Source organism: Prorops nasuta, unplaced genomic scaffold, assembly GCF_024137725.1.
Source record: "Prorops nasuta isolate Cenicafe-Biocafe unplaced genomic scaffold, Cenicafe_Pnas_1.2 PNAS00045, whole genome shotgun sequence".
NCBI classification, from domain to species: domain Eukaryota; kingdom Metazoa; phylum Arthropoda; class Insecta; order Hymenoptera; family Bethylidae; genus Prorops; species Prorops nasuta.
The window spans coordinates 67,780-79,468 of record NW_027116842.1 but is presented as its reverse complement, the minus strand read 5'-3'; the positions used below and the strand labels follow the sequence as shown (position 1 = coordinate 79,468).

Here is an 11,689-nt window from a genome sequence, read left to right as displayed (position 1 = left end):
TCCGCGTGGAATAATTTCCAGAATCCCTCTTGTAAATCTGAGCTTAGAAGTTTCTCGAGAGAAAAGCACAAGTTTTGCTAAAAATCCTCGTAGATTTAAAAACTAAACAATTGTTCGTGAGATAATAAACCAGTGCTGACGTACGTAATATCACTTCAACCTTTTTATAGAACGAAAAACGTCTTTCCTCGTGCTTCTTTTAACCTAAAACATTATGGAAATCATTGCTTTTATGGCAAATGGTTTTAAACAATTCAGCTGTTAATATTTCGTTCTAGAATCTGTTGTAAACAATGTAATCCTCGTGATTAACAATAAACAAAAATTGTATTGGTGACTATGCGAATGCATATTCAAGTCGCTTCTTTTCTCGTCCCACAAGTAGAAAATTTGCCAATTTACACTAAACATTCGACAATAATAATCAGAGTAACATAGAGGCTAAAAAAACTATCTTTAGCGAAAATACTACAATACAATACTTCACTTTTAAAATGCAAACATAAACTCATTTCGGACAATTTTGAACTTGAAATATATAATCTTGAAAAGAAGAATATTATTGAATAGATTCGAGTCACGCGGCACAACGACGCCAGAATGATATGACGTATTGCTGCTCAATCATCTGTCGAGTCCAGTGTAAAACGAGTAAAAATCAATGGCCTCCGGTTTTACGCTGACTTTGTGTACCTAATATTCCTTATGCTAAACCATTTGGCTGTAAACCCACATTTTTATACGGTGAATTCTTTGAACATAGGAAACACGCGGTAATAAACACACTGAACCCACGTTATCACTTATCACAGCAATTTTTGCATTACGAATGCGACCAATGCGACCCGGTTTGCTCCAGACGACGCGCCTAGCAGACGACATTTTACTTCTCCACGAGTATCAACGATCTCTACCGTAAATAGCCGAATCCCAAATCCGCTTTACATAGCCAAAATTCAATACTACATACAATTTTCAAAATATCAAGTATTGTTGCTTTATAGATAAACAATTACACAAGTTGAATATTCAAATTGAAATTGAAAGAAATACAATATTAAAATATAAATAATTTACGTAAATCTGTGATTTAAGAAATAAAAATTTTTAAATTAATATATCGTCTAATAAAGTGATAAATTGTTGAGTAGTCTAACCTGAATGATCTTAGTGAAAAAGAATCATTTTTTTAATTAAATTACAGACATCTGTACTATGATTCAACCCCCCCCCCCCCCCCTCCTACGTAACTATAATATTAATAGCAATCTTCGAATCTATTTGCTTTGCTTGGTGTTTCCAAAAAGTTACGTCCGTCAAATCATTCATGCAAGATTTACGCTGATAACTACTGACAAAAATTGCTTCCAAAGTAAATCTGAAATTATAATCTTTTAAGATTTAAGGATATAAAAATACGCGTTTAGTTTTACAGTTATATGTTTATACAAGATGTCCGATTAACTCATGCCAAAACGGTTATAAGAATAAAATTCTTATATTTTGTATCCACAAAACTCGTAGTTAAATGTTATTAAAGATTAAAAACTTATTTTTCGAGATTCTCACGATGATCTTCAATTGGTCCGATATTATTTATATAAGCCAGCATCCAGAAATATAATATAAAAGATTTTAAAGAAAGGAAAAAATTGTTTACCATAATCTTATTTTTAAAATCAATCGCTCTTTTTGAGGATGTTTTGTAATATTGGGTAAAGCCTCAAATGTATTGATTTTGGATAATTAAAGAAATAATCAATCAATATTTGGTAATATAGGCTAAAAACTGTTTTGAAGAAATAACTTATTGATAATAATTCTAATAACGTGTTGTTTACATAAAAAAACAATTTTTTTCATTTTAGTTATGTGGTATTGAGAGAAAATGAGTGAATGTACTTTAAATTGTGTGGGTTGTCTATTTCGTTCACAGATGGGGCTGCGGTCTAGATAAATTTAAACTACTTTTACTCATTGTGTAGAATGACACTTTCCCATTATTGTATACCTGTATAACTTATTATTTATAAAAATTGTAGTTTTATTTATTGATATAACACAACACCATCCATATACAAATATATTTGGTTTGGTATAAGTTAGCCGGACATATTTTCTATAAAATAAATTATTCAAATAATATTTATAGCATATAAATAAATTCATATTTATGAAAAACACTATTGACTAGATTTTATTATACTGAAACATTTTTTAAAGTCTATTATTAAAGAACACTGGCCTTAGTTTTAATCGCGCGTATATACTCATTTATACATTAAATGTATCTAAAGAGATATGATGATAAATTGAAAATTGCGGGAAAATATAGATTTTTATTATTAAACATAAATTTTAGTATTTCTCAAGGCAGTTTTAACCTTTTTGTTATCACTTGTTGCCGCCTTCCAAACGAGTTCCAAATTACTTTGTGTAATATTTTTTTCTCTTCGCAATTTTCCAATAATCTGTTCTTTTTGTTTAATCAATTGTTTAAGACGCTGCGACTCCCGACGATACTCATTCTTCATTTGATGAACATTCTGCTCTTGAATTTTGATGTATTTCTCAGCTGTGATTAATTGCTGCTTTGCGGCTTTTTGAACATTCTAAAACAATAATATATTCTGTCAAAGACTTTTTGTTTGACGGAACATTTGTCTAGAAATTTCCATATGAATACCAACTTTTAACTGGCTTCTTAAATTATTTATCCTATGAGTTATGCTGTCTCCAAGATAATGAATATCTGCGGATTCTTTTTCTCTGGTTTTTATAAGAGCTGAAAGTTTGTCTTTTTCCGACAAAGCTTCTTCATACTCCTTTATGAGCTCTTCACAATATGTAGTAGTTTTCCTCAATTGTTTCTTGTACGAATCTTTCGAAATTTGTAAAGAGCTGACAATATTTTGAAGACGTTGAACCTTGTACTGCATGCGCCTGAAATAAAAATTATTAAATCAATAAGTTTCAATAAAATGATTATGACGCATTAACCTTATTATACATACTTTAAACTTTTTTCTAACGCTTTGATTGTAATTTTCAACTGATTTCTTTCTGCTGTAATCATTATGAGCTCTTTGCTATTATCCGGCTGGGATTCTTCTAATTGCTTTATTCGTTGATTTAATTTCTTTTTCTCTGATTCATATTGAAGCTTGACTTCTTCAAATAGTTGTTTACATTCTTCGACAGCTGCGTTGTGGACTGAAATAGGCATTATTTTATCGGAATTACTTTTCAATTTGTCATATCCCTCGCTCAGAATTTCATACTTTCCTTGTAAACCGCTTAATTCAGATTTACAAGTGATATATTCTTTATGAAGCTTATTATTATCTTGCGACATTGACTCTACTTTCTCCTCATAGACAGAATGAATTTCCTGAAGCTTTTGTTTTTGAGCCAATGTTTGCTTGACCAGAGCATCATTTTGGTCTTTAATTAACATGGCATCTGAGCTTAAAGTTTCACATTCCATAATAGACTTTTCGTATTTTAAATTCAAAGTTTCCATCTGCTTGTGTAAATTTTCATTTTCCAATATTACTTCCTTGCATCTAATGGTAAATTCATCTAGTTCCTTTTCGCATTTAGATATTAAATGTTGTTTCTCTAAAAGATTTTCTTGATACGCATTTAAAAGAGGAGCTAAAGCGTGTGTATCGACTGTTCCCCATGAATCAACAATTTTTTTCTTTTCCCCATATGTTTCAGTGTCATCGATGATATTTGTTACGTTTCTCGTTGTAATATTTTGGCCATTTTCATTAAGTTTTTCTTGATACTTTTCTAATTCAATATTCAACTTATAAACAACATTTTTTAACAATATAACATCTTCGTTTAGTTTACTATTTTCTTGTTTTAATTTTTGGTTATTTGCATATATATACATCTTCATTTTTTCTGCTTCTGCAAAAGCTTTATTTAACTCCTCGCTATACGTACGAAGATGATTAATTTCAGCATCCTGTTGCTGCAGGTGCATCATCAGTTTTTCATTATTAAGCACAAGTTCTTCGTGATCCTTTACAAGCTTATTGTATTTCTTTCTAGTCTTGGTAATTAAATGATCGTTTTCCTGCAGTTTTTCCATCGTATTTGTTATTCTGTGGAAAAAACATATCCGTTATTGATACATTCAAGAACATAATAGAGGAAAGAGCTGATTAAACAAGAAAATAATAGTTTACAGAATAGTAAACACGCACTAATATTCGTAAGAATACTTCTATTATTCTTTTATATAGAGTCCGTCATATAAAACGATTCGATCATAGACATAAAATTCATTTTAACTTTGTACCCATAAAAGATGTCAATTTTTTGTACAAGTCATGTTAAGCTTTTATCGATTTGCATCCAGAAAAGCCTGATGTGCGAAAAATTGATACTTCTCTTCGAGTTACAAATATATAGACAAATTTTTGCGTCCATTGTCGGATCGCTTTTTCTAACGAACTCTGTAAAACAAAAACCTCTCCGTTTGTGTCATTCAAAAACTATTACGGTGTGATAACCAAAAAAATGAGCAAAAGCAGTGATTTTTTTATGTAAACCTGTTCCATATATTGGTACAATCCTTTACTTCCATCAACAATTAGAAATATAATGCTCTTTTGAAGAGCGGAAAGCGCTTTTATTGTTGCTCAAAAGGATTTATTTATTTAAAAGAAGATTAAGAGCAAGTACGTAAACAGAAAAATAAAAATAGTTGCTAGTGTAGATATTTTCAACGTCCTAGTTTGTCCAAAAAACAAATATTCACAAAGATTCTTTATTTTTAAGTGCGTTGCTATTGCAGGGATTAGAATTATAATTTCGCAATGTAAATTATCGATAAAATTCTGGCGCTTCTTGAAAAACTGTTCGAAAAAGTCGGTTTTGTTTTTGCGTACATCGGCTAAAAATAGGTTACAAGTAAAATTCCTAATAAAGATGTATTATAGTTGTAGCTATAGCAATACTTTCGCTAAATCATAATAATTTTAATATTTGATTTCCCATCATTTGGAGTGCATAAGTATCTACATCGAACAAAATACATTTTTTTTACATAAAAAAATGATTATAAGCTCATTTTTTTGAGCGTCACACTGCAGAATACCCTTAACCTACCCCAACATATGAAATTATTATCTCTTCTGTGACGTTTAAACATGTTTGAACGAATCGAATTTCAATAAGTAATTAAATTTATTTTTATATTTAGTATAAACATCTCTCAACCCTCGCGGTTGGTAGTAAATAAAAAATGTATAGACGCGCGAGATTGTGAGTACAATTTCAGGTCTTCGTTCACTTCCTGCAAGTGGAAATATTTATCTCCCAATTGAAGCAAATATTCGTTATAAGAATCGGTTTAAATTTAAGGGCTTAAAGAAAGAATTTAAAGCGTAGATTACAATAACCTCACTTCTAAATTATAAACATAACATCATTCCGGAAATATTCACACATGGAATACAATCTTCGTAAGAATATAATTGAAGAGATTCGAGTTACGCGCCACAACGATGCCAGAATATGACGTATATCAATGCTCATTCATGTATCGACTTTGTCGACTGTCGAGTCCAGTGTAAAACAAGCGAAAATCAATGTTCTCTCTGGGGTTTGACGTTGACTTTTTGGTTCCCCTATTTTCCTTATAAAAAACCTTTTTGGGGTTAAATAGACATTTCTACACGGAGAATTCTTCGAACATACGAAACTCGCAGCGATATCCACACTACGTACGTCCACGCCATCACATGTCACAGAACAATTTTTATTACGAATGTGACTCAAATTCACTCAGGTTAGTCAGGTTGCTCCAGACGACGCGCCTAGCAGACGGTATTTCCTTTCTTCACGAATACCAACGAACTTTACCGTAAATAACCGAATAGTTAAAATTCCACGAATGCGAATTTTGATGCACCAAAACCTGCTACTTTATGCTCCAACAATTATCTATATGTTTAGTTTTGAATTTACAATTTTCAGAAATATTAAAAGGTGATAATTTAACTATAATTCTCACTTAATATATATAAATGCATTAAGAAGAACGTCTACGACAATATTTATTAAATTGTTTAATTTAAACAATCTCAGAGAGAGAGAGAGAGAGAGAGAGAGAGAGAGAGAGAGAGAGAGAGAGAGAGAAATGTGCATTTTTGTGGCTACATAATGGACATTTTGTTGTTGTCTTACTCCCCTCTGTACAACTAATAGCAAACTTCGAACCTATACTCACATTGCTGATATCTTCAAAATATAGTTGCGTCCCAAAAAATTTTCCGCAATGTTTACACAGTATAAGAAACATACAAGAAATATTTCTTTAAATGGAACTGTCAATTGTCAACTTTCATTTTTTCAGACGTAAAAATATGAGTAAATAACGCGTTTTTGGTTTTACAGTAATATAATTCACATCGAGCCAATGATTTTACAAACACAATTCTTAAACTATTTTTTTATCTAACTCTACTGAAAAGTTATTATAAGGATTAAAAATTCATTCTCTCGACTGTGACCTTTTTCAGTTATTCAGATATAATTAAGACCATTCAAGGACTATTGCATTAGTAAGGTAATTTTGCAGTTTTTCAAGAAAAAAACTACTACTTCATTCTTATTAAAATCGAATGCGTAACCGTATAGAATTGTGATTGAATATATTCAGTAATCTCTGAAAACAAAAAACAAGCAGATATTCTATATGTTTCCCTCCTTCAGTAAATTCGACATTTCTTACTCAACTGAAACCATTCTTAATAAGCTTAAATGCGCTATTGAGGTCCGGCTTTCAAAATTAGCTATCCCCTACAAGATGCATGAACACGTCTATATAAAGGAAATAGTTCTCGAATCCGTGTGGTGACCAGTGTGATTGAACTGGTAACTTCACTAAAAATGGTTAAGGAAGGTAAGAATATCAAAAGAGTGTTTTTCACTACGAGAAAAAAAATGGATGAATGAAATCAAATTTGCATCTTTATATTAGTAAGAGTAATTTAATGAGTCAATTTCATAAAATCTATAACAATTAACAGTATACAGTCCGAGTAAAAAAAAAGATTTCTATCTCCTACATATCGTCATTCGAGAAATTTGCTGTCGTTTACAGTAGTCGTGGATAGATATCTCCTCCCGTTAATTAAAAATCAGGCTACACGATTGATCAGTAATAGTTTATTTTCAAGACTAATGACGTCAACAGAGACGGTATGGACAATTTTCATCACTTCTTTCAGATGCATTAAAATTAATTGTTTATTGTAGTAGTCTTAGTGCATCTACGAGACCAAGAAACACTTTATGCAGCTCTTATTAAAGCAGCTGTTGAATTTAAACATGGTAAGTTACATAATGATCCATATAACTTTATCTGAAAAAATAATTTTAAAAGTATGAGTTAATGAAGAAAATGTGTCCACAATAAATGCATAGCTTGGATGAGCACATCAAGTAATATAATAATTAGTTTAATAGGTATAAAGGTTTCAGATATTCCAAAATCATTTTGATTCTATTCTTTGAAAACTTAAAATTACATATTCTTGTAGTAAGTTACAAGAGCATTCCAGACTCCTTTATTAATTAAAAACTTATTCATCTTTTCAGAAAATATTTTAATTTGAAAATAAAGGTAAGAGAGTTTATTTACTTGCTTTTGGTACTGATCATGTATACTACTTTATCTAAGCCTATGCATATATATAATACAAATTCAAATTGAAATACCTAGTGAGTGATTGATGAATGAAATGGTAAATTATAATATGTGGTTTGGGAAACTCTTCAAAACAGTTACAAGAATATGCTATTAAAAATTCAAATTTCTGTTTAAAAAACCTAAGTGACCTTGAAATCTTTAAAATGTCTTTACCTCTGATAAAAACCTACATACTGTTCATTGCAACCTTTAAAGCCATGTATTTATTGGGTAGATTTAATTCATCACTACATATTTTTAAAGTTATTTTTGCTAATTAAATACTATAAGGATTACTCTGTATATACTTACCTTTGTAATCACCTGATTCTTCTAATTTCATATTAAGCAATCTATTTTCTTCTGCCAATTTTTCAATTCTTTTCCAGAGATAAAGCCTACTTTCAGGTTTTAGTAATGCTGTCCTTTTAGAACATTCAATATTAAAGCTAACATTCCCATATGTTGCTAAAACTGTATATATCATTATTAGTTTGACTGCAAGACTAAATTTAGTTATACGTAAGCCATGAATAGGCCTTAAATTATATACAATAAATTTAATAGATGGCTTACTATGCTATAAATTTATTTAAATTTAAATTGATGCTGAACTTTTATATTAACATATCAAGGCATTTGCAAAAGGCATGGTCAATTATTGCCAACGATTCAAAATGTCTTGATAGTGATTATTTAGTATTTTAAGTAATAAATTCATTTTTTTAAAGAAAACTACTTTGATCATAATAATTTGAGAAATTTTATAGTGTGAACTTAAATAAAGAAACAATATAAACATACCTACGTGCAGACCATGTAAAACTCAGTCTAAGGCCAGGTGTCTTACTTCAAGTACAAGCGTAGTATACATCATTACTATCTTTAGCTAACAAAAAAAAAACTTTTTTTAATATCGAAATACCTACAAAAATGAAAAATTCTTGTTTGATATCTTTGAAAAATTTATTGGAGGAATATACCTACTTTTAAAGGGTGTTCACCATTATTACAACAATGAATTTAACTTTTTAAAGTTTTTATTGTAATAGAAAATAAGCATTAAATAAAATTTAATAATTATTAGTTTTTCTTATTGAAATCTATTTCAATCATTAAATTTCAGATTTTAAAGAATTTACTACTGTTTGGCAGGGAAAGATAAGTAAACAAAATTTATTATAGTTATGCATTTACCCTTTAAGGAGTAACGCAGCCAAGTAAAGTTACTCTAAATCAAGCTAACCATGGGTTAAAGTAGCTTAGTGTTAGCGTAAAGGGAACTTTATTTTCTTTTGATCCACAGTTGGCTTCATTTGGCTTACCTAAACTTGGTTATGCATGGTCTAACATTACTCGGAGTACATAAGAATTTGCAAAACTAATATCTCATTACTTTGCACTTGAATGTCATTAAATTACTTGTAAAACTATCTGAAAATTTTGCCATTAAAACTGACCAACCGGGGTTAATAACAACCAGGTTTAGTAATTTTAAGTTGAACTGCAAGTTTACATGTCTATGAATAGCCATTTTCTTCCACTTTATATTCATATAGTTGCTTAATACTGTATTGCTTAAAAATATTTTTCAGTTTTGCTGTAAGTCAATATAAAGCTCATTAAAACAATACTGTAAATTAGAAAAATAAACAGAATACATGTTTTGATACTTAATAAGAATAACAAATATTCTTTAGTTACTAGTATTTCTGAAAGTTGCTTGAAAATTAATTTTAACCATTCATCAATCAATTGTATAACAAATAATAAATTTATTTCATATCATACCTTCTGAGATTTTCATTGTTAAGTAAACCACATCCTTATTAATTATTTTTCCAATAATACAATTATTTTTTAAAGTCTTATTGCTCACCTGAAAAGAACATGAAACAAAGTACCGAATTGTTCTTCCAATTTTTATGGTCAAAAGTAAAAACTTTATACTTATCTGATTTATAATTTTCCTCTAATCTGCACTATGAGTTCGACTTGCATTTAAAAGTCATGTGTTTAGGTGATTTATGTTCATCTAGATCCATATTGTTTCACCATTACGTCCATTACTTTACAAAGTTCGAGCAGTATAGAGACCGTGCACACCAACACAATGATAGCGAAGTGTCAATGAATAACTGTATACGTATAAATAAATTACACTCAAAAACTGCGAAAATTGACCGACAGTTTGCGCTGATAGTATGCATATACACCAATATACATTCTTACCTCACTGTCATTGTGTTAGTGTGCACGGCATTGATTGGCCTATGAGTTACGACTGGTTACGACAGACAGGGCCAAGAACTCCAAACAGAGTCCGACTCCGAATGTATCCCATCCGTAGGCCGTAACCAGCCGTAACTGGCGTCTGGCCGTAAGTCGTAACCAGCCGTAACTGCCTTTCAGTTAAGTAGTTTACCGAGTGACGACTGACGGCGCGCATTGATATTTCTAAGGCGGGAAATTCAAACTATTCATTATGTAGCATAAATCGAAAATAGACAAATCAGCATAAATTTATAATTACGGATGAAGTTTACAAATCATCTCGGCACAAGACCTCAGTACCACGCCAATACTAGACAAGTTTACGTCTATAGTGCCTACAGTAACTATATGTTCATATTATAATAGTGAAATACGATTACGTAGATGCACATATTATTATAAAGATTTTAAGAGACATTGCAATTATTTAAATAATTATATATTAAATTGGTCTAAATCACACACAGAAGAACAATTATAGGCTACCTAACATCCCGCAAGCCGTTTGTAAACGTTATTTTCCGTCTACAATCTTAATGGCACCGGCATAGTTATATATTTGTCTTCTATTAATAAAAATGCGCCATATTTAAAAGTATTTAGTCAATCTGAGCAAAATTTTCTCTATCGAATAGTTTTTAATTCATGTATTATATGTATATTAACAGCTCCTACAACAATATTTTAAAAAATTTTTCCTCCATCTTCTATTCAATTACATTAATGAAAACATACAGACCCCTATATATTAGCATAGAGAAATATATTACACAGATGCTGCAAATATTACCGTAAAATCTATAATCTTACTTTTTTCTGCTCATTATTGTACACGTAAGTATATATATATATATATATATATATATATATATTAAATAGTCATTAGCAACATAATTAATATTTTCATCTATAAAAGTATGTTCACCGTAACGTTTTACGCGTCAGCCAATTGATATTATAATAGTAGTGTCGTGCCGTATTCGGGGAATAAAAGTATAATTGAGAACTCGTGAATATATTCGACTAAGAAAAATACTTCCTTATTTTTAGTACGACTACAATTTTAATCAATACAGATAATTGAAGTAAATTTTATTCTTATTAACAAACACGTTTACAAGTACTCGGAATGATTATCTATATATATACAAAATTTAATCATTTTGTAGATTATCGGTAAACACCTTTCTAGTGTTTTAAATTAAAATCGGCCGTGGTAACTCATCAACGATTAATTCAGGGGTAGAGCGAATAGATAATAGCTGTAAATATGATAATGTAGCATGATAATTTAAGGATTGTTCAATAGTTCCTTTTGATGTTACATTTTTATGTTTGGAGATTGTTAACCGAGGTTACGGACTAGCGACCTTCCTTTCGATTCAAATTTGAAATAAGGAATATATAATAGAAAGGGTTATATTTAGCTATTTTTGGGGTCTCACACAACTTTATTATATCTTACAGTTATTTTAAAACCATTGTGCATCTTTATTAATCAGTAGTGAGTTAAAACGATCGCTTCTGAATGTAAGTTTTAAAGTGCATGGACTTTGTTTGCAGCGTACAATATTATTAAATAAAAAAAGTAACTAAATTATCTGATAAGAAATAAACAAAATCAGTAATATAATACCAAACATTTCATTGCGTTCGAATATTAATTGGCAACTAACTTTATAGCTACAAGATAAGGCGGTT

General features: G+C 30.1%; 1 protein-coding gene across 7 annotated transcripts; it reads right to left on the bottom strand.

The window, feature by feature from the left end:
• Window positions 1-2,165: 2,165 nt before the first annotated feature.
• Window positions 2,166-9,774, bottom strand: LOC136784044 (centrosomal protein of 89 kDa-like). 7 transcript variants are annotated; one of them, XM_066744505.1, is made up of 6 exons: window positions 9,506-9,774; window positions 8,519-8,603; window positions 8,027-8,188; window positions 3,015-4,118; window positions 2,691-2,943; window positions 2,166-2,612 (listed from the first exon to the last, which is right to left on the bottom strand). In XM_066744505.1, exons 4-6 carry the CDS (start codon window positions 4,103-4,105, stop codon window positions 2,346-2,348), a joined length of 1,611 nt encoding a protein of 536 aa, XP_066600602.1. In that variant the 5' UTR covers window positions 4,106-4,118; window positions 8,027-8,188; window positions 8,519-8,603; window positions 9,506-9,774; the 3' UTR covers window positions 2,166-2,345. The 7 variants fall into 7 exon arrangements, with proteins under 7 accessions (XP_066600602.1, XP_066600601.1, XP_066600600.1 ...); XM_066744504.1 differs by having other exon boundaries at window positions 9,594-9,619; XM_066744503.1 differs by having other exon boundaries at window positions 8,698-9,581.
• Window positions 9,775-11,689: the final 1,915 nt, after the last annotated feature.

Coding starts and splice junctions, on each gene's coding strand:
- LOC136784044 (XM_066744501.1), bottom strand. Junction 2,944..3,014: donor GCGTTAGAAAAAAGTTTAAA/GTATGTATAATA, acceptor TTTTTATTTCAG/GCGCATGCAGTACAAGGTTC. Junction 2,613..2,690: donor ATTTAAGAAGCCAGTTAAAA/GTTGGTATTCAT, acceptor TTATTGTTTTAG/AATGTTCAAAAAGCCGCAAA.